This window comes from Pseudoliparis swirei, chromosome 20 (genome assembly GCF_029220125.1).
Source record: "Pseudoliparis swirei isolate HS2019 ecotype Mariana Trench chromosome 20, NWPU_hadal_v1, whole genome shotgun sequence".
Classification (NCBI taxonomy): Eukaryota; Metazoa; Chordata; class Actinopteri; order Perciformes; family Liparidae; genus Pseudoliparis; species Pseudoliparis swirei.
Window position 1 is genome coordinate 1519119 of NC_079407.1, and position 21474 is coordinate 1540592.

The 21474-nt window shown below is 48.5% G+C and overlaps 2 protein-coding genes and 1 long non-coding RNA gene across 3 annotated transcripts; 1 reads left to right on the forward strand and 2 right to left on the reverse strand.

The window, feature by feature from the left end:
* The first annotated feature begins 1981 nt into the window (after positions 1–1981).
* LOC130210703 (uncharacterized) lies at positions 1982–6088 on the forward strand. The gene is made up of 5 exons (XM_056441184.1): positions 1982–2015; positions 2287–2569; positions 5114–5284; positions 5737–5873; positions 5952–6088. Exons 1-5 carry the CDS (start codon positions 1982–1984, stop codon positions 6011–6013), a joined length of 687 nt encoding a protein of 228 aa, XP_056297159.1. The 3' UTR covers positions 6014–6088.
* A 5563-nt stretch (positions 6089–11651) lies between these two features.
* LOC130210868 (uncharacterized) lies at positions 11652–12332 on the reverse strand. The gene is made up of 2 exons (XR_008834865.1): positions 11930–12332; positions 11652–11867 (listed from the first exon to the last, which is right to left on the reverse strand). It is a non-coding gene; the product is annotated as an uncharacterized LOC130210868 (long non-coding RNA).
* A 7052-nt stretch (positions 12333–19384) lies between these two features.
* LOC130210837 (cobalamin binding intrinsic factor-like) lies at positions 19385–20950 on the reverse strand. The gene is made up of 5 exons (XM_056441325.1): positions 20918–20950; positions 20568–20632; positions 20341–20482; positions 20125–20261; positions 19385–19612 (listed from the first exon to the last, which is right to left on the reverse strand). The coding sequence occupies exons 2-5, from the start codon at positions 20626–20628 to the stop codon at positions 19551–19553; spliced, it is 402 nt and encodes a 133-aa protein (XP_056297300.1). The 5' UTR covers positions 20629–20632; positions 20918–20950; the 3' UTR covers positions 19385–19550.
* Positions 20951–21474: the final 524 nt, after the last annotated feature.

Here is a 21474-nt window from a genome sequence, read left to right on the forward strand (position 1 = left end):
TAACATATCTCTTTAAATATCTTTTCATGAATAAGATTAGTATTTCTATTATTAATAACATTATTATCCCTGTACAACATTGTAACAAAGAAATTGTAATCTGAAATGTAAAATATGTATGACATTTTTTAATGACCTCTTCCTGTGTGGTGTGTATATAAATAAAATCAGAATAACTAAATATCAAATAACAAATAACACATTAGCATCCATTAACTGCCTCACAATGAGAGTCCTCAGTTGATCACGGCATCAAGTCGACTCAACACAAACTCTGACGCCGGCATCATTTCCTGTCTCCTGTGGATTGTTGTTTAGGAAACAATGAGCGCGAGAGAGGAACCCATGGTGGACCGGTTCCATCGGAGCAGGAGGGAACATGAAATGACTGTTTATGAGGCCTCAGCTTCGTCTCATTGGCTGATGAAGACCTTCCTGCCTGCTGTTGAGGCCGCCGTGTGGCCTCACACATCCACCTCCGACTTCTGCTCCACAAGAGCCGCTACCAAAAAAAGATATCCAAATAAAGTAAATATAGATCTTGACGGAGTGTTGCTGCCGTTGTCCGTTCTCCTCGTGGATCGCAGCATCAGTGCAATTTACTCCTTTTAGGACTAAGGCTTCTAAAGACTACTCTACTTCTCTTGATGTCTTCCCTCAGTAAACATGTAAACATGAGTTCATGTCTCAGTCTCTAGTTTCAAGTCTTCTTCTATACAGCACGATGTCATCATTTATACTTTATGGTCATTTAATTCTTGTTGTTATGAGTTTATACTCTAGGTTGAAATGTACTGATTGTAAGTCGCTTTGGATAAAAGCGTCTGCTAAATGACATGTAATGTAATGTAATGTAATGTCATTTAGAGTCTCCATGCTCCCGGATCAGATTGGTCTGGAGGGTTTCTCGTCACTATTCCCTGTTGTTGTTGTTGTTGTTGTTTCCATCTGTTGTGCTCCAAGCCACCGTGTTGTGGCCACATCCCTCCATTCAAATGTTTCTTTGTTCCATTAGCATCGTTGTCTCCAGAGCTGTTTCTCACCGTCTTGCGCCACTTTCCACTTCAAGGCGCGGCTGTTTGGCTAATTTCTCTTTAGGGAGGCAGATCCAGGAAATGAAACATAATGTAACCCATAATGCATCAGTCCTGATGCACTCACGACGAGAAGACATTTAATTTCCAGTTACGAGGTTAACGAAGCACAGGCGGAGGCACGACTCTCGTAACGAGCCACAGTCTAAACAAGCTCACCAGGGGGCGACTCCCCTGGTTGTATAGAAGTCTATGCTTCATGTGTTAAAGCTGCATTCTCTTTCCTGACCACCAGGGGGCGACTCCTCTGGTTGTATAGAAGTCTATGCTTCATGTGTTAAAGCTGCATTATCTTTCCTGACCACCAGGGGGCGACTCCTCTGGTTGTATAGAAGTCTATGCTTCATGTGTTAAAGCTGCATTCTCTCTCCTGACCACCAGGGGGCGACTTCTCTGGTTGTATAGAAGTCTATGCTTCATGTGTTAAAGCTGCATTCTCTCTCCTGACCACCAGGGGGCGACTCCTCTGGTTGTATAGAAGTATATGCTTCATGTGTCAAAGCTGCATTCTCTCTACTGACCACCAGGGGGCGACTCCTCTGGTTGTATAGAAGTCTACCCTTAATGTGTTAAAGCTGCATTCTCTCTCGTGGCGACTCTTCTGGTTGTATAGAAGTCTATGCTTCATGTGTTAAAGCTGCATTCTCTCTCGTGGCCACCAGGGGGCGACTCCTCTGGTTGTATAGATGTCTATACTCACAACGACTTCGCCTACTTCTTATATACAACCTTCTATCCGTTAATGTCTCGCAAGGTTACCAGACTCAGAAATAGTAAAACATGTGTGTCATGTTAGATCTCACCCTCACGACTGACGCTAAGGCTACCCCGACCCTCCACTACCCAGCAGCTCCTGGCTGGCCCGTCTTCTACTCCTGTGGTTCTCGATGCGTGTCGTTGGCATCGGTGGTTCATCAGACGGTAAAGTGATCTGTGACTACATTTGACGCTGAGTTCCACTTCCTCGCCTAGCTAACGCACCCTTTCGTCATCTGTTCACGGACTCCACTTCAACTGCTCTGGGGTAGAACGGCACAATCTCAACGGTCGATTTATATGTATAGAATTTACTCGCTTCATCCCAAAGCTCAGAACTCTGTGACGCGGGCGACCTCTCGGCTTGAACGACTGGTCAAAGTTGGATCAGGGGATCATCTCTGCCACCTCTAACTCATCTCCGTCCTCTTCCCAGGTAAGCACGAAATATTCATTTTCACGACGCATCTCCAACCAAACGACTCGACGACGGAATCGGCCGGCGGCTTCAGGAGCTCCGATCGCCTTCTGATCGTGCTCTCATGTCGGCTGGTCGGATCCGAGGTTCGCTCCGCGGGACCGGGCGCGGGGCTGAACCTCGTTTCATTCGAGTGTCAAATGAAGACTTCCACGGACTGCAGCTCCGGACCTGACGCCTCGCTGCCGCCCTCGCTGTGGCCGGCGGCGGCACCTGTCACTGTGCTTGAGCGGCTGTGCCGGTGAGATAGATCTCACTATCACGTCAGCAAGTTGTGAGGTGTGTTGTGAGCGACGGTCCGTTGGCGTGATGTCGTCTGCCTGTCTCCTCCGATGCTTCACATAAGACGCAGGTAACGCTGGTTCGTGAGCTCAAGCTCGCAACTGAGAGACAGACTGGACGCACTCAAATGCTCTGTGAAGGCCGAAGTCCTGTATGTGTGTTGGTTTGATGATCCATTCAGTTGATCATTTGTTGTGTTAGTGAGGACGTTCCTCTGAGAGTATTTAACATGTGTTTACCAGGGCTATCAGAAGTGCAACTGAGTGAGACGAGTCAAAGTTCACTCAACATGAAGATTAGAATCGCTTTAGAGACGTGACGAATTCTACAAAGAATGTAGAGGCAGAAGTCTCGTCTCTCTGTGTTAACTAGATGATTTCGATAGATTAGGATAGACTTGCTGAGCGGATCATGTTTAATGTTTTTAAGCTTCGGGTATCAGAACTGCAATGATCTGTAGAACTACATGTTCGTGCAGTTCACTCACCTAATGCAGAATTTGGATACTGAGTCTAACACGACGCTACTAGATACTCAAAGATGGATCTTATATATAGCAAATCTGAAAAGATAGTATTATATTGTATATATCCTGAACTACTCCTTCAATATAAATGAAGACTTCCGGATGTGCAGAACTAGATGTTCAGCTGCCAATGTCTCTCAGTCACTCCCTGACGGAATATCCATCAGTTATAACCACTTATGTAACGCATGAGCTCTCGTACATTTATCAGTGTTGCATAAGTTAAGTAAAGGTGCGATGATTTGGTAAAAGCTCTAGTGACATGAAATTCTGCATCTTTCATTAAATGAAAGATCAGAAGTCTGTCTGGGTGATTCCGTGAGACTCGATCCTGAGGGTTGTACAATTTGCTGAGCGGTATGTGTCGCGATGAGCTGATCGATACGAGTCTATCAGTGTTCGGAAATGGTAATTGAAAGAATCCTGAGAGAGAACGGCGTGACTAGTTCACTGTCTGTCATCATCTGCTTCATGTGAAGACGTGATAACTTAATGAGTCGTTTTTCACGTGAGAAAGCTCGCTGAGTTAAATATAATTATATGATACTGTCATGTGTGTACTTGTGAATGACTATCAGGATATTCGTATTGAGGTCAAAGTTCAGAGTAAATTAAATTTTAAAGCATTAAGAGCGTGAGGAGGAAGAGAAGGCTTCACTCAACTCATGACGGCTCTTCTCATCGTGGAGTGAAACTGTTTAAGTGGAACAACTTGCTGAGCAAATCTGGTAAGAATAAGTGATTTTGAAGTTACATATGGCTTCTTAACTGAAGTCAATAGTCTGTGGTAATACTCTGAGAAATGATGACTGAGGAAGACTGACATTAGATGATCTCATGAGTGTACTACTCTGACGCGAGAGTACTTGAGGATAGATGATGAGGTAAATCTAAGTAAGATCTGAGAGAAGACTCTGAGGAAGATATTCTCTATCTGTAGTAATGTACTACTGATATAGCTCTGAGAATACTATTATCATAACTTAGATGACTTTGAAACTTAATAAAGTCAATACTGAATAAAACTCTAGAAATAGCTGTCTTACTGAGACTCCTCTCTCTCTCAGTCTGTCTCTCTCGTCTCTGTAATGACCTGGGCTCTCGTCTCTTGGCTCCTCGTGCTCTGCTCTACTGACTCGATCCTCAGTCTCGTGACTGGCTCTCTGCTCTAGCTGCTCTGCCTGAGGCCTACATCGTTCTCCTCCTCTCCTCTCCTCTCCCTCCTCTCTCTCCTCTCTCTTGTCTCTCTCCTCTCCTCTCCTCTCGTCTCTCTCCTCTCGTCTCCTCTCTCTCCTCTCCTCTCTCTCCTCTCCTCTCGTCTCTCTCCTCTCCTGTCTCTCCTCTCCTCCTCCTCCTCTCTCCTCCCTCGTCTCCTCCCTCTCCTCTCTTCTCCTCCCTCCTCTCCTCTGTCTCCTCTCTCTCTCTCCTCCTCTCTCGCCTCTCTCGCCTCCTCCTCGTCTCCTCTCCTCCTCTCCTCCTCTCTTCTCCCTCCTCTCTGTCTCCTCTCCTCTCGTCCTCTCCTCTCCTCTCCTCCCTCCTCGTCTCCTCTCTCCTCCTCGCCTCTCTCTCGCCTCTCGTCTCCTCGCCTCTCCTCTGTCCTCTCTCTCGTCTCCTCCTCGTCTCCTCTCCTCTCCTCCTCCTCTCCCCTCCTCTCCTCTCCTCCTCGCCTCTCCTCTCCTCTCCTCTCCTCTCCTCTCGCTCTCCTCGTCTCCTCCTCCTCCTCGTCTCCTCTCTCTCCTCCTCCTCTCCTCCTCGTCTCCTCTCCTCCTCTCTCTCTCCTCCTCTCTCCTCTCCTCTCTGCCTCCTCCCTCTCCTCTCGTCTCCTCTCCTCTCTCCTCGCCTCCTCCTCGCCTCTCCTCTCTCTCGTCTCCTCCTCGTCTCCTCTCGTCCTCCTCATCTCCTCCTCTCCTCTCCTCCTCTCCCCTCCTCTCCTCCTCTCCTCCCCTCCTCCCCTCTCCTCCTCTCCTCCTCCTCTCCTCTCCTCTCCTCTCCTCTCCTCTCCTCAGCGGTGGAACCGGTTCCCTTCGACGTGGTGGTGGAGAACCTGCTGCTGCAGACCAAGCCGCTGACCTTCAGCACGCATGTGGAGTCCAGAGGGATCCTGCTGGGCGGCCTGAAGAGACTCAGGGCCTCCAACGCTGGCTTCACGTAAGACCACCGCTCCACACGGTGCCATTCAAACAACTTTATTTAAAAGATATCCGTAAACGCTTTAAAAGTGATTTTATTATTCCCTCATTCTGGAGAATGTTATATTCAACTCTATACATCTCTCTATCCATCCATCTATCCATCCATCTCTCTATCCATCTGTCCATCCATCTCTCTATCCATCCATCTATCTATCCATCTATCCATCCATCTCTCTATCATCCATCTCTCCATCCATCCATCCATCTATCCATCTATCCATCCATCTATCTATCTATCCATCCATCCATCCATCCATCTATCCATCTATCTATCTATCCATCCATCCATCCATCTATCTATCTATCTTCTATCTATCCATCCATCCATCTATCCATCCATCTATCTATCCATCCATCCATCTATCATCCATCCATCTATCATCCATCCATCTGACTCCCCGGCTGCAGGTTCCAGTTCTCAGATGATGAGAACTACGGGCCGTACCTGTTGAGTGTGAACGACGTGTCCAGCAGCGAAGTGGACCGGACCTACTGGGAGCTGCTGGTCCAGACTCTGGGCGGCGAGCCCACCAGACCGGCCGTCGGTGAGTCCCGGGGCGCCGCGCCCGCCGCTCCGGCTCCGATGACTCCGGGTAACGAGCTAGCGGCTGCTTGTGTTGCAGGTATCGGATGCTACATCCCGACCGCAGGTGAGAGGATCATCCTGAGGTTCACCAAGTGGTGACTCCGCCTCCAGAGGTGAAGACGTCAACGTGAAGAACAGAACTCTGACGTCTCTGAATAAAACACTTCCACGGGCGGACGTCATACTTTATTTAAGTAAAAAGCTAGCTGGTTAAAACCAGCTGGTCAGGTTCAAAGTAACTGGTTCAAACTAGCTGGTTAACACTAGCTGGTTAACATTAGCTGGTTAGCACTAGCTGTTAGCACTAGCTGGTTAGCCTGTGTCAGCAGTCTAGTGTTTACTACATGTTCAAGTCTGGATTGAGTTCCTGACCTCTGAGCCTCGTGGTGAGCACACAGCTACTCCTTTATTCATACACGGCAATACCAACACCAACATTACATTACATGTCATTTAGCAGACGCTTTTATCCAAAGCGACTTACAATAAGTGCATTTCAACCTAGAGTACAAACTAAGAACAACAAGAACACAGGAAGCAACACTTCCTCAACTCAGTCGAACCACAAAAGCACTACAATAAGTGCCATCCCAGTGCCACTGAAGTGCAAATCTGTGTTTTAATCCAGATATAGTCGGAAAAGATGTGTTTTCAGTCTCAGGCGGAAGATGTAGAGACTTTCTGCTGTCCTGATGTCAGTGGGGAGCTCGTTCCACCACTGAGGAGCCAGGACAGCAACAGTCTGGATGTAGAGTGATGAGCTCGAGGTGCAGGAGGCACAAGTCGGTTGGCTGTTGCCGAGCGGAGCGAACGTGCCGGGGTGTACGGTGTGACCATATCCCGGATGTAGACGGGGCCCGATCCGTCTAGAGCACGGTACACCAGAACCAGTGTTTTGAAGCGGATGCTGCTCCACCGGTAACCAGTTAAGAGATCGAAGGAGCGGAGTGGTGTGGGTGAATTTCGGGAAGCTGAAGACCAGTCGAGCTGCTGCATTCTGGATGAGCTGCAGAGGTCGGATGGCCTTAGCGGGTAGACCAGCCAGGAGGGAGTTGCAGTAGTCAAGGCGTGAAATGATCAGAGCCTGGACCAGAACCTGGACCAGAGCCTGGACCAGAACCTGTGCCGCCTTCTGAGTAAGAAGGGGCCGTATTCTCCTGATGTTGTGCAGCGTGTACCTACAGGAACGCGTTGTCACAGTGATGTTGGCTGTCAGGGAGAGTTGACTGTCTAGTGTCACCCCGAGGTTCCTGGAAGTCAGGGTAGGGGCCAACACAGGTGTTAATGGTAGTCAGGTCATGGGTGGGGGACCCTTTCCCTGGAAGGAATAGTAGCTCGGTCTTGTCAGGGTTGATCTTCAGGTGGTGAGCAGACATCCACTGAGATGTCGGTCAGACAGGCAGAGATTCGCGCCGCCACCTGTGTTTCGGCCGGTGGAAACGAGAAGATCAGTTGGGTGTCATCAGCATAGCTATGGTAGGAGAAGCCATGCGAACGAATGACAGAGCCGAGAGAATTTGTGTACAGAGTGAAGAGGAGGGGACCCAGGACAGAGCCTTGAGGAACCCCAGTAGTGAGAGGAAGAGGAGGGGACCCAGGACGGAGCCTTGAGGAACCCCAGTAGTGAGAGGACAAGGATCAGACACAGATCCTCTCCAAGTTACCCGGTAAGTGCGGTCGTTAAGGTAGGAAGAGAAAAGAGCGAGTGCAGTGCCTGAGATCCCAGTTCCTGAAGAGAAGAGATCAGGATCTGGTGGTTCACGGTGTCAAATGCTGCAGAAAGGTCTAGAAGGATAAGGATAGAGGAGAGAGAGGCTGCTCTAGCAGAGTGAAGCTGCTCAGAGACAGCAAGGAGGGCAGACTCTGTCGAGTGGCCGGCCTTGAATCCAGACTGGTGAGGGTCAAGAAGGTTGTTACTGTGGAGATAGGAGGACACTTGGCTCAAGATAGCTCGCTCCAGAGTTTTGGAGAGAAAAGGAAGAAGACAGACCGGTCTGTAGTTGCTGACTTCAGACGGGTCGAGCGTGGGTTTCTTCAGGAGAGGGTTGACTCTAGCCTCCTTCAGAGAGTTAGGGAAACAGCCAGTTGAGAGGGAGCTGTTAATAAGATGGGTGAGGAAGGTCAGAAGGTCAGGAGCAATAGCCTGGAGGATGGGAGATGGGACGGGGTCAAGGGCGCAGGTGGTTGGTCGGGCGGAGGTCACCAAGCTAAGAACTTGATTGGGAGACAGGGGGGGTGAAAGAGGAAAGAGAGGGGGATGAAGAAGTTAGTGTTGGTGAGGTGATAGAAGATGGATTAGTAAAGGAGGAGCGGATGTCGTCTATCTTGTTTGTAAAGTAGTCGACAAAGTGGCTCGGCAAAAGTGTGGAAGGAGGAGGGGGACAGGGGGGATCAAGGAGGTTGGAAAAGATAGAGAAGAGTTTTTTAGGGTTAGAGAAGGAAGACTGAATTTTGGTCAGGTAGAACGAGCTTTTGGCTGCAGATATAGAGGAAGAGAAGGAGGAGAGAAGAGATTGATAGAAGAGCAAGTCTTCCGCTTGATTCGTTTTTCGCCATTTTCTTTCCGTCGCTCGCAGGGTGGCTCTCTCGGCGTCTAGCTCTTCCAAGAAATCTCCCAAAGAACCAGGGGGACGGTAGAGAACAACAATGTGTAGTTGAACCGGATGAGTCACCGTCACAGCATGGAACTCAAAAGTCAGTGGGATAAAGAGTGGAAGAGAGTAGGGAGAGAAACACCATTTGGGTGAGAAGAGTAAACCTGTACCTCCACCCCGACCAGAGGGTCTGGTGTGTGGCTGAAGGAGAAGGCCGAGGAGAGAGCAGCCGGGGTCGACGTGTTGTCTGCTGTGATCCAGGTCTCAGTGAGAGCCAGGAAGTCATGCGACTGCTCCATGGCAAAGAGATGAAACCGGCCGTGCGGTTGGCTGACTGACAGTTCCAGAGGCCTCCCGTGACAAGGTGCTGGGTGTGAGTAGAACGGGTAGGAAGGATAACCGAGGAGGGGTTCCGGTCCATGAATGAACGAGTCCTATAGGAACTACGAGTAGAGATACGCACAGGTATGGAAAATACACACATATTCACAAAATGGTGGAATACACAGCCACCCACGAAGACTCCAACGGAAGACTCCGATGTCTTTGTCCTCCGAGTCTTGACTCCAACGGAAGACTCCTATGTCTTTGTCCTCCGAGTCTCGACTCAAACGGAAGACTCCGATGTCTTTGTCTCCGAGTCTCGACTCCAACGGAAGACTCCTATGTCTTTGTCCTCCGAGTCTTGACTCCTATGTCTTTGTCCTCAGTCTCGACTCAAGGGAAGACTCCTATGTCTTTGTCCTCCCAGTCTCGACTCCAAGGAAGACTCCTATGTCTTTGTCCTCCAGTCTCGACTCCAACGGAAGACTCCTATGTCTTTGTCCTCCAGTCTCGACTCCAACGGAAGACTCCTATGTCTTTGTCCTCCAGTCTCGACTCCAACGGAAGACTCCTATGTCTTTGTCCTCCCAGTCTCGACTCCAACGGAAGACTCCTATGTCTTTGTCCTCCCAGTCTCGACTCCAACGGAAGACTCCTATGTCTTTGTCCTCCGAGTCTCGACTCCAACGGAAGACTCCTATGTCTTTGTCCTCCGAGTCTCGACTCCAAGGGAAGACTCCTATGTCTTTGTCCTCCGAGTCTCAACTCCAACGGAAGACTCCTATGTCTTTGTCCTCCCAGTCTCGACTCCAACGGAAGACTACTATGTCTTTGTCCTCCGAGTCTCGACTCCAACGGAAGACTCCTATGTCTTTGTCCTCCCAGTCTCGACTCCAACGGAAGACTCCTATGTCTTTGTCCTCCGAGTCTCGACTCCAAGGGAAGACTCATATGTCTTTGTCCTCCGAGTCTTGACTCCTATGTCTTTGTCCTCCGAGTCTTGACTCCTATGTCTTTGTCCTCCGAGTCTCGACTCCAACGGAAGACTCCTATGTCTTTGTCCTCCGAGTCTCGACTCCAACGGAAGACTCTTATGTCTTTGTCCTCCGAGTCTCGACTGCAACGGAAGACTCCTATGTTTTTGTCCTCCCAGTCTCGACTCCAACGGAAGACTCCTATGTCTTTGTCCTCCCAGTCTCGACTGCAACGGAAGACTCCTATGTCTTTGTCCTCCCAGTCTCGACTGCAACGGAAGACTCCTATGTCTTTGTCCTCCCAGTCTCGACTCCAACGGAAGACTCCTATGTCTTTGTCCTCCGAGTCTCGACTCCAACGGAAGACTCCTATGTCTTTGTCCTCCGAGTCTCGACTCCAACAGAAGACTCCTATGTCTTTGTCCTCCGAGTCTCGACTCCAACGGAAGACTCCTATGTCTTTGTCCTCCGAGTCTCGACTCCAACGGAAGACTCCTATGTTTTTGTCCTCCCAGTCTCGACTCCAACGGAAGACTCCTATGTCTTTGTCCTCCGAGTCTCGACTCCAACGGAAGACTCCTATGTCTTTGTCCTCCCAGTCTCGACTGCAACGGAAGACTCCTATGTCTTTGTCCTCCCAGTCTCGACTCCAACGGAAGACTCCTGTCTTTGTCCTCCCAGTCTCGACTCCAACGGAAGACTCTTATGTCTTTGTCCTCCGAGTCTCGACTCCAACGGAAGACTCCTATGTCTTTGTCCTCCGAGTCTCGACTCCAATGGAAGACTCCTATGTCTTTGTCCTCCCAGTCTCGACTCCAAGAGAAGACTCCTATGTCTTTGTCCTCCCAGTCTCGACTCCAACGGAAGACTCCTATGTCTTTGTCCTCCGAGTCTCGACTCCAACGGAAGACTCCTATGTCTTTGTCCTCCGAGTCTCGACTCCAACGGAAGACTCCTATGTCTTTGTCCTCCGAGTCTCGACTCCAACGGAAGACTCCTATGTCTTTGTCCTCTCAGTCTCGACTCCAACGGAAGACTCCTATGTCTTTGTCCTCCCAGTCTCGACTCCAACGGAAGACTCCTATGTCTTTGTCCTCCGAGTCTCGACTCCAACGGAAGACTCCTATGTCTTTGTCCTCCGAGTCTCGACTCCAACGGAAGACTCATGTCTTTGTCCTCCGAGTCTCGACTCCAACGGAAGACTCCTATGTCTTTGTCCTCCCAGTCTCGACTCCAACGGAAGACTCCTATGTCTTTCTCCTCCCAGTCTCGACTCCAACGGAAGACTCCTATGTCTTTGTCCTCCGAGTCTCGACTCCAATGGAAGACTCCTATGTCTTTGTCCTCCCAGTCTCGACTCCAACGGAAGACTCCTATGTCTTTGTCCTCCGAGTCTCGACTCCAACGGAAGACTCCTATGTCTTTGTCCTCCGAGTCTCGACTCCAACGGAAGACTCCTATGTTTTTGTCCTCCGAGTCTCGACTCCAACGGAAGACTCCTATGTCTTTGTCCTCCGAGTCTCGACTCCAACGGAAGACTCCTATGTCTTTGTCCTCCCAGTCTCGACTGCAACGGAAGACTCCTATGTCTTTGTCCTCCCAGTCTCGACTCCAACGGAAGACTCCTGTCTTTGTCCTCCCAGTCTCGACTCCAACGGAAGACTCTTATGTCTTTGTCCTCCGAGTCTCGACTCCAACGGAAGACTCTTATGTCTTTGTCCTCCGAGTCTCGACTCCAACGGAAGACTCCTATGTCTTTGTCCTCCGAGTCTCGGCTCCAAGGTGATAGGTTTTTTCCTCTCTATCACGGTCAAGGAGGCGAGAAATGAATCACAGACAACGTAGTATCTTTGACCAAAGCTTTGGCCAAAGGGGAAGCTCAGTCGCCTATGCTCTGAACACGACGACCTCCAAGACATTCCGCCGAGCACCCCTTTGGTCCAGCCTTTTATTGAAAGCTTAACACTCACACACACACAACACCAAAGGAGAAGTGGAACTGAGGACAAGTTGACATATTCCTTCCGTCTGGTATCAGACTCCCCGAACACATAACAAAACCTTCGGACAAGTTGACACATTCTTTCCGTCTGGTATCAGACTCCCCGAACACATAACACAACCTTCGGGTGGGAACGCGGAGTTCGGGAAGCTCCTCTGATTGTTGAGTTTAAGATACGGTAAGCAATAACATAACATACATTTATATCTCTGTCAGTTCCCTCCTGTTTATGCTATTGCTTATTATTTAAACATGGTCAATAAGGGCACTCATTTTATTTGTCTAATTTCTAAGCAGCATGTGATTTACGTATTTGGGTTAAGCAGTCCAAGCAGAATCATGATTATTCTTTTTTTCTTACACATAATTTGTTAGTAACACCACACCAATCTCTTTGGGAGTCTGGAGGGTCTTCTTTCCGCTCCTTCTCCCTTGCTCCTCTCGTTTGAGTTCCTCGGGACCTCTCGCTCCATCACCCGAGCCGACACCTAAGAGCAGGGATCGTTGGTTTCTTCACTGACGTTGAGATGGTTGAGATGGCTGTCTTTTTTGCGGACAGCCCCTTTGAAGTCAGTCCCTCTGCTCGTGGTCGCCTCGGGATCAGGGCACTGGTCCGGGATTTCTGTAGGAACAGTTTGCAATGGGAAAGATGTATCCAGGTGGTCCTCTCGGCTATCTTTACAGCGGTTGCAGTCGTCAGAAGGACTTGAATGGTCCTCCCAGGCGTCGCTCACGTCTTTTTCTTGATGCGGATGCAGACCCAGTCGCTGACCTGTACAGACATAATGGGGGAGACAGGTGAATCTGGCAAGACATTTGCTTCTCTGACTCCTCTCCCCATCATGGTCTTCTTCATGTACTCCACTATTGTTTCTTTCTCCCCCACCCGCTCTAAATCTGGGTGAGTTAGTGGTAGGCGGTAGGGGCGTCCATGAATGATTAGGTTTCCTTGAGGGTTGTGCTTGATGCATGGCACACATGCTTTACAAAAAAATTTTAAGTAGTTTTGTTCTATCATAGATACCATCCCTCCTGTTGAGACATGGCATTGCCCATGACTCAAAATAGCAACGGCCTTGAATAGACTTTTTGGTAGCCCATAATTTTTCTTTTACTTGGCCTTGTGCCCTCTCTTTTGCTGCTCGGACCCACTGTTCTGCTTGTTTTAGTTCGTGGTGTTTTGATTCGCTGAGTCTGGGTTTTTTGTTTTCTATGGCGATGGTTTTTAGATTTTTACAGATTGTTTCTATCTCAAAAACGTTTAGTTCGCCGGAAAAGCCGTATTTCCATTTTATTTTTCATTTTTTTATTTTATTTTTTCAGATATTTCACACTATCTGAGTCCTGTTTGAACATAAACAATGTGTCGCCTGAAAATTCGCCTTCAGGCTTTCCGTGAGAATTACCCATTGTTTATGGTGTGATCGTATAGTATTAGTACATTTCCTTGTTTCTTTACCCAAACCTGTCAATCTGTGGTTGTCTAATTGAACAGGTCGTAAACGCTGATTCAATAGAGTCACAGCATTCACAAACAAATATAAACAAACAAAGCTAAACAAACACATAGTTCTCCCACAAATATGTATTAGTTCACCACACTTATTTTTACGACCTTTAATCAACCTTTATTTTTCGCAAAAGGGCAAAAGCTTATTTTTTCCGACGTAGTCAACCTTTATTTCTCGCAAAAGGGCAAACCTTATTTTACGGCGTAATCAACCTTTATTTTTCGCAAAAGGGCAAACCATACGTACTTTGTCTGGGTCAGTCTCCTCGGTCTTCCGATCCGCTGATCCCGTCAATCCACGACTGGATCTCTCTGCAGAAATTATTATCCACTGCTGAGCGGTCTCTTAATCCGATGATCAGTCGGGGCCTTGCACAGGTGTCAGTGGCTCCGCAGGAAAAAGAAAAATCCAGCCGATGGGTATGTTGGGATCCGGTCACGGCACCAAGTTATGATAGGTTTTTCCTCTCTATCACGGTCAAGGAGGCGAAATGAATCACAGACAACGTAGTATCTTTGACCAAAGCTTTGGCCAAAGGGGAAGCTCAGTCGCCTATGCTCTGAACACGACGACCTCCAAGACATTCCGCCGAGCACCCCTTTGGTCCAGCCTTTTATTGAAAGCTTAACACTCACACACACAACAACAAAGGAGAAGTGGAACTGAGGACAAGTTGACATATTCCTTCCGTCTGGTATCAGACTCCCCGAACACATAACACAACCTTCGGGTGGGAACGCGGAGTTCGGGAAGCTCCTCTGATTGTTGAGTTTAAGATACGGTAAGCAATAACATAACATACATTTATATCTCTGTCACAAGGGAAGACTCCTATGTCTTTGTCCTCCCAGTCTCGACTCCAACGGAAGACTCCTATGTCTTTGTCCTCCGAGTCTCGACTCCAACGGAAGACTCCTATGTCTTTGTCCTCCGAGTCTCGACTCCAACAGAAGACTCCTATGTCTTTGTCCTCCCAGTCTCGACTCCAACGGAAGACTCCTATGTCTTTGTCCTCCGAGTCTCGACTCCAACGGAAGACTCCTATGTTTTTGTCCTCCGAGTCTCGACTAAAACGGAAGACTCCGATGTCTTTGTCTCCGAGTCTCGACTCCAACGGAAGACTCCTATGTCTTTGTCCTCCGAGTCTTGACTCCTATGTCTTTGTCCTCCGAGTCTCGACTCCAAGGGAAGACTCCTATGTCTTTGTCCTCCCAGTCTCGACTCCAACGGAAGACTCCTATGTCTTTGTCCTCCCAGTCTCGACTCCAACGGAAGACTCCTATGTCTTTGTCCTCCGAGTCTCGACTCCAACGGAAGACTCCTATGTCTTTGTCCTCCCAGTCTCGACTCCAACGGAAGACTCCTATGTCTTTGTCCTCCCAGTCTCGACTCCAACGGAAGACTCCTATGTCTTTGTCCTCCGGGTCTCGACTCCAAGGGAAGACTCCTATGTCTTTGTCCTCCGAGTCTCGACTCCAAGGGAAGACTCCTATGTCTTTGTCCTACGAGTCTCAACTCCAACGGAAGACTCCTATGTCTTTGTCCTCCCAGTCTCGACTCCAACGGAAGACTACTATGTCTTTGTCCTCCGAGTCTCGACTCCAACGGAAGACTCCTATGTCTTTGTCCTCCCAGTCTCGACTCCAACGGAAGACTCCTATGTCTTTGTCCTCCGAGTCTCGACACCAAGGGAAGACTCATATGTCTTTGTCCTCCCAGTCTCGACTCCAAGGAAGACTCCTATGTCTTTGTCCTCCCAGTCTCGACTCCAACGGAAGACTCCTATGTCTTTGTCCTCCCAGTCTCGACTCCAACGGAAGACTCCTATGTCTTTGTCCTCCCAGTCTCGACTCCAACGGAAGACTCCTATGTCTTTGTCCTCCCAGTCTCGACTCCAACGGAAGACTCCTATGTCTTTGTCCTCCGAGTCTCGACTCCAACGGAAGACTCCTATGTTTTTGTCCTCCCAGTCTCGACTCCAACGGAAGACTCCTATGTCTTTGTCCTCCCAGTCTCGACTGCAACGGAAGACTCCTATGTCTTTGTCCTCCCAGTCTCGACTCCAAGGGAAGACTCCTATGTCTTTGTCCTCCGAGTCTCGACTCCAACGGAAGACTCCTATGTCTTTGTCCTCCCAGTCTCGACTGCAACGGAAGACTCCTATGTCTTTGTCCTCCCAGTCTCGACTGCAACGGAAGACTCCTATGTCTTTGTCCTCCCAGTCTCGACTCCAACGGAAGACTCCTATGTCTTTGTCCTCCGAGTCTCGACTCCAACGGAAGACTCCTATGTCTTTGTCCTCCCAGTCTCGACTCCAACGGAAGACTCCTATGTCTTTGTCCTCCGAGTCTCGACTCCAACGGAAGACTCCTATGTCTTTGTCCTCCGAGTCTCGACTCCAACGGAAGACTCCTATGTCTTTGTCCTCCCAGTCTCGACTCCAACGGAAGACTCCTATGTCTTTGTCCTCCCAGTCTCGACTGCAACGGAAGACTCCTGTCTTTGTCCTCCCAGTCTCGACTCCAACGGAAGACTCCTGTCTTTGTCCTCCCAGTCTCGACTCCAACGGAAGACTCTTATGTCTTTGTCCTCCGAGTCTCGACTCCAACGGAAGACTCCTATGTCTTTGTCCTCCGAGTCTCGACTCCAATGGAAGACTCCTATGTCTTTGTCCTCCCAGTCTCGACTCCAAGAGAAGACTCCTATGTCTTTGTCCTCCCAGTCTCGACTCCAACGGAAGACTCCTATGTCTTTGTCCTCCGAGTCTCGACTCCAACGGAAAACTCCTATGTCTTTGTCCTCCGAGTCTTGACTCCTATGTCTTTGTCCTCCGAGTCTCGACTCCAAGGGAAGACTCCTGTCTTTGTCCTCCCAGTCTCGACTCCAACGGAAGACTCCTATGTCTTTGTCCTCCCAGTCTCGACTCCAAGGGAAGACTCTTATGTCTTTGTCCTCCCAGTCTCGACTCCAACGGAAGACTCCTATGTCTTTGTCCTCCCAGTCTCGACTCCAACGGAAGACTCCTATGTCTTTGTCCTCCAGTCTCGACTCCAACGGAAGACTCCTATGTCTTTGTCCTCCCAGTCTCGACTCCAACGGAAGACTCCTATGTCTTTGTCCTCCCAGTCTCGACTCCAAGAGAAGACTCCTATGTCTTTGTCCTCCCAGTCTCGACTCCAACGGAAGACTCCTATGTCTTTGTCCTCCCAGTCTCGACTCCAACGGAAGACTCCTATGTCTTTGTCCTTGTCCTCCCAGTCTCGACTCCAAGGGAAGACACCTATGTCTTTGTCCTCCCAGTCTCGACTCCAACGGAAGACTCCTATGTCTTTGTCCTCCCAGTCTCGACTCCAACGGAAGACTCCTATGTCTTTGTCCTCCCAGTCTCGACTCAACGGAAGACTCCTATGTCTTTGTCCTCCAGTCTCGACTCCAAGGAAGACTCCTATGTCTTTGTCCTCCAGTCTCGACTCCAAGGAAGACTCCTATGTCTTTGTCCTCCGAGTCTCGACTCCAAGGAAGACTCCTATGTCTTTGTCCTCCCAGTCTCGACTCCAACGGAAGACTCCTATGTCTTTGTCCTCCCAGTCTCGACTCCAACGGAAGACTCCTATGTCTTTGTCCTCCCAGTCTCGACTCCAACGGAAGACTCCTATGTCTTTGTCCTCCCAGTCTCGACTCCAACGGAAGACTCCTATGTCTTTGTCCTCCCAGTCTCGACTCCAACGGAAGACTCCTATGTCTTTGTCCTCCCAGTCTCGACTCCAACGGAAGACTCCTATGTCTTTGTCCTCCCAGTCTCGACTCCAACGGAAGACTCCTATGTCTTTGTCCTCCCAGTCTCGACTCCAACGGAAGACTCCTATGTCTTTGTCCTCCAGTCTCGACTCCAACGGAAGACTCCTATGTCTTTGTCCTCCCAGTCTCGACTCCAACGGAAGACTCCTATGTCTTTGTCCTCCCAGTCTCGACTCCAACGGAAGACTCCTATGTCTTTGTCCTCCCAGTCTCGACTCCAATGGAAGACTCCTATGTCTTTGTCCTCCCAGTCTCGACTCCAACGGAAGACTCCTATGTCTTTGTCCTCCAGTCTCGACTCCAACGGAAGACTCCTATGTCTTTGTCCTCCAGTCTCGACTCGAAGACTCCTATGTCTTTGTCCTCCCAGTCTCGACTCCAACGGAAGACTCCTATGTCTTTGTCCTCCAGTCTCGACTCCAACGGAAGACTCCTATGTCTTTGTCCTCCCAGTCTCGACTCCAACGGAAGACTCCTATGTCTTTGTCCTCCGAGTCTCGACTCCAACGGAAGACTCCTATGTCTTTGTCCTCCAAGGGAAGACTCCTATGTCTTTGTCCTCCGAGTCTCGACTCCAAGGGAAGACTCCTATGTCTTTGTCCTCCGAGTCTCGACTCCAAGGGAAGACTCCTATGTCTTTGTCCTCCCAGTCTCGACTCCAACGGAAGACTCCTATGTCTTTGTCCTCCGAGTCTCGACTCCAACGGAAGACTCCTATGTCTTTGTCCTCCCAGTCTCGACTCCAATGGAAGACTCCTATGTCTTTGTCCTCCCAGTCTCGACTCCAACGGAAGACTCCTATGTCTTTGTCCTCCAGTCTCGACTCCAACGGAAGACTCCTATGTCTTTGTCCTCCCGAGTCTCGACTCCAACGGAAGACTCCTATGTCTTTGTCCTCCCAGTCTCGACTCCAACGGAAGACTCCTATGTCTTTGTCCTCCCAGTCTCGACTCCAACGGAAGACTCCTATGTCTTTGTCCTCCGAGTCTCGACTCCAACGGAAGACTCCTATGTCTTTGTCCTCCCAGTCTCGACTCCAACGGAAGACTCCTATGTCTTTGTCCTCCCAGTCTCGACTCCAACGGAAGACTCCTATGTCTTTGTCCTCCGAGTCTCGACTCCAACGGAAGACTCCTATGTCTTTGTCCTCCGAGTCTCGACTCCAACGGAAGACTCCTATGTCTTTGTCCTCCCAGTCTCGACTCCAAGAGAAGACTCCTATGTCTTTGTCCTCCCAGTCTCGACTCCAACGGAAGACTCCTATGTCTTTGTCCTCCCAGTCTCGACTCCAACGGAAGACTCCTATGTCTTTGTCCTCCCAGTCTCGACTCCAACGGAAGACTCCTATGTCTTTGTCCTCCGAGTCTCGACTCCAACGGAAGACTCCTATGTCTTTGTCCTCCGAGTCTCGACTCCAACGGAAGACTCCAATGTCTTTGTCCTCCGATGACGCTACAGCTGACTCTAAAGACCCGATCCGGTTATGAGCCCAAGTTGGTGCCAATTACCTCCAGCCGCGTTGACACCACCCCTTGCTCGTTAGTATTCAATTGAAACCAGGTGATGAGCGCTCGTCCAATCCGTGAAGATTCAGGTGTCAGTAATCAGGACACACCTCTCTACCAAAACAAATCCTAAAACAGTGCAGACCAACAATCCAGCAGCTCCAAACAACAAATACAACAGTAACTCAGCAGATAAACTAATTTAAAGAAGACACTTAGCAGGATCCAAGTAGCCAGTAGTCTCGCCTCACAGGTTGAAAATGCACACCAACAACATATTGGTTCAAATAAATGAATGTTTCATTTCATTAGAGATTTCAAGAATATAACAATTTTGACTAAAACGTTTCAGCTTTAGAGAAAATATATGAAACAGTGAATTTAGGAAAATGTGCAAAAAATATCCATAAACTTAAATATCCATAAAGTTAAATAAAGGCAAAAGACAAAGTATGTTATTTATTTATTGTTAATTTATGTGAACTGACCCTTTAAAACACTGGAAATGAATCCATGTTGTTTTAGTTTTTTGCTTTTTAAACATTTACATTTGAGTAAAAGTGAGAAATATTCATAGTTTTAAAGATATATTTCATAACTTATATTAATATATATATATAATCATTTAATTGTGTGCTGTGTGATAGTTTATAATTTTATAGAGACTTTTCTTCATCTTAAATACATTTACGGTCATTTCCTGTAAAAAAAAAACTGATCATTTTACAGGCAAAATATAGTTATAAAAAAGAGATTTCGTGCTGTGAAGGAGATTTTTTATTTGAATGTCTTCATTAAATCATTAAAACAAAGCAGGTGTCTTATAACATGACATCATCACAGAGCATGACATCATCACAGAGCAACGCGCGGTCAGGAGGACGAGTCTGGACCATTAGAGCCAACGGGTGAGCGGCTCGTCGGGGCCTCAGTACTTTGTGAAGTTCAGGATTATCACGTCGCCCGCACTCGGAATGTAACACCCGATCCCTGCACACACACACACACACACACACACACACACACACACACACACACACACACACACACACACACACACACACACACACACACACACACACACACACACACACACACACACACACACACACATACACACACTCACACACACACACACACTGGTTTACAGCAGTATGGCAGCCGGCAGTAAAATAAAGAAGAAGTTTTTTTAACCATTGTTTCTCTTTCTATCTCATAATTTAAAATGTATATTTCAGAATTATTACTTATATTGTTATTATTATTATTCATAATATTATTCATATTTTAGAGATAAAAAGTCAAACTTATGATAATAAGTTTGACTTTTTATCTCATAAATATGAAATAAATAATAATAAATCATAACAATGATATAAAGTGATATTTATATAAAGTTATAGTTATATAAAGTGATATTTATATAAAGTGATATTTATATAAAGTCATAGTTATATAAAGTGATATTTATATGAAGTGATATTTATATTGTGCTGCCGCACCGACGTTCAGAGGAATGGCATGACTGTTGGGTTTCTGCACCAGCAGCTCCCAGTAGGTCCGGTGGTCGTGGCAACCGGCCAACCCGTTCACGCTCTCCAGGTACGGGCCGTAGTTCACGTCCTCCGTGTACTTGAACCTGCAGAGACACGTGGCCGTTGACCTTTGACCTTCGACGCCGTGGCTACGCTGGCTCCTCCCACAGCCGGTGGTCTCACCTGAAGCCGTCATCGGAGTCCTGCAGCCTCCTCATCCCGCCCAGCAGGATCCCTCCGGGCGACACGGACGCCTTGAAGGTCCTCGAGGCGGTATGCTTCACCGAGTTGCTCACCATGATGGAAAAGGGCGTTTGCTTGAGGTCTGGGGGTCAAGAGGTCAAGAGGTCAACGTGGTGAACGTTACGATACCAAAATGAGCCGAACGGTACGTTGTCATGTCACAGGACCTTGAGCCGGAGAGCCAGGGAGCAGCAGCAGCAGCAGAGCAGCAGGGAGGAGGGTCGCCATGGCGCTGAGGAGGACAACAACACAACAACACAACGTCAACAACACACACACACTCACACTCACACACACACACACACTCACACACACACACTCACACACAGTCACACACACACACACTCACACACACACACACACACACACACAGTCACACACACTCACACACACACACACACGCACACACGCACTCACTCACACAGTCACACACACACACACTCACTCACACTCACTCACACACACACACTCACACACACACACTCACACACACACACACACTCAGCCAGTCACTGACCTGTAAAGATGTCGAGAGAAGAAGCTCCAGTTGTACGGACTCCTGGTCAGCTGCTTTTATAGCTCACACACACACACACACACACACACACACACACACACACACACACACACACACTGTTACGTCCCATGAGACGGCCCTCTTTCAGGAGGAGGGTGGAGCTATCTCTCTCAGGTCTGGTACGCCTGGAGCAACACCACCTGAGAGGGATCACCTAATCAGTGGGCGGGGCTTATATACACCCAGACTAGGTGTCTCTCTCTCTTCACCTCTGAGCTTGACCATCCCATGACCTGGTGCCTAAGTGTCGGCCACCATTTGTGTGTATTTTCGAGTCAAGCTTGTAGGGGTTCTCTGCCATTTTTGTTGTGTCCATTTTCTCCTGTTTTGTGGTCAGACAGGGAGCTCAGGATTGTTTTTCAATTCCATTCAGTTTATTTGTATAGCCCAATTTCAGTTTATTTGTATGCCAAATTACAAATTTGTCTCAGAGTGCTTTACAATCTGTACACATAGACATCCCTGACCTTTGACCTTTGACCTCACATCGGATCAGG

What these genes read in the sequence shown, in the direction of transcription:
- LOC130210837 (XM_056441325.1), bottom strand. Translation starts at nt 20,628, where the DNA reads ATGGCGACCCTCCTCCCTGCTGCTCTGCTGCTGCTGCTGCTCCCTGGC. An exon ending in CCCTGGCTCTCCGGCTCAAG is followed by an intron (nt 20,483 to 20,567) that starts GTCCTGTGACAT and finishes CTTGACCCCCAG; the next exon opens with ACCTCAAGCAAACGCCCTTT. An exon ending in GACTCCGATGACGGCTTCAG is followed by an intron (nt 20,262 to 20,340) that starts GTGAGACCACCG and finishes GTGTCTCTGCAG; the next exon opens with GTTCAAGTACACGGAGGACG.
- LOC130210703 (XM_056441184.1), top strand. Translation starts at nt 1,982, where the DNA reads ATGCGTGTCGTTGGCATCGGTGGTTCATCAGACG. An exon ending in GTGCTTGAGCGGCTGTGCCG is followed by an intron (nt 2,570 to 5,113) that starts GTGAGATAGATC and finishes CTCCTCCTCTCC; the next exon opens with TCTCCTCTCCTCTCCTCTCC. An exon ending in GCCTCCAACGCTGGCTTCAC is followed by an intron (nt 5,285 to 5,736) that starts GTAAGACCACCG and finishes CCCCGGCTGCAG; the next exon opens with GTTCCAGTTCTCAGATGATG.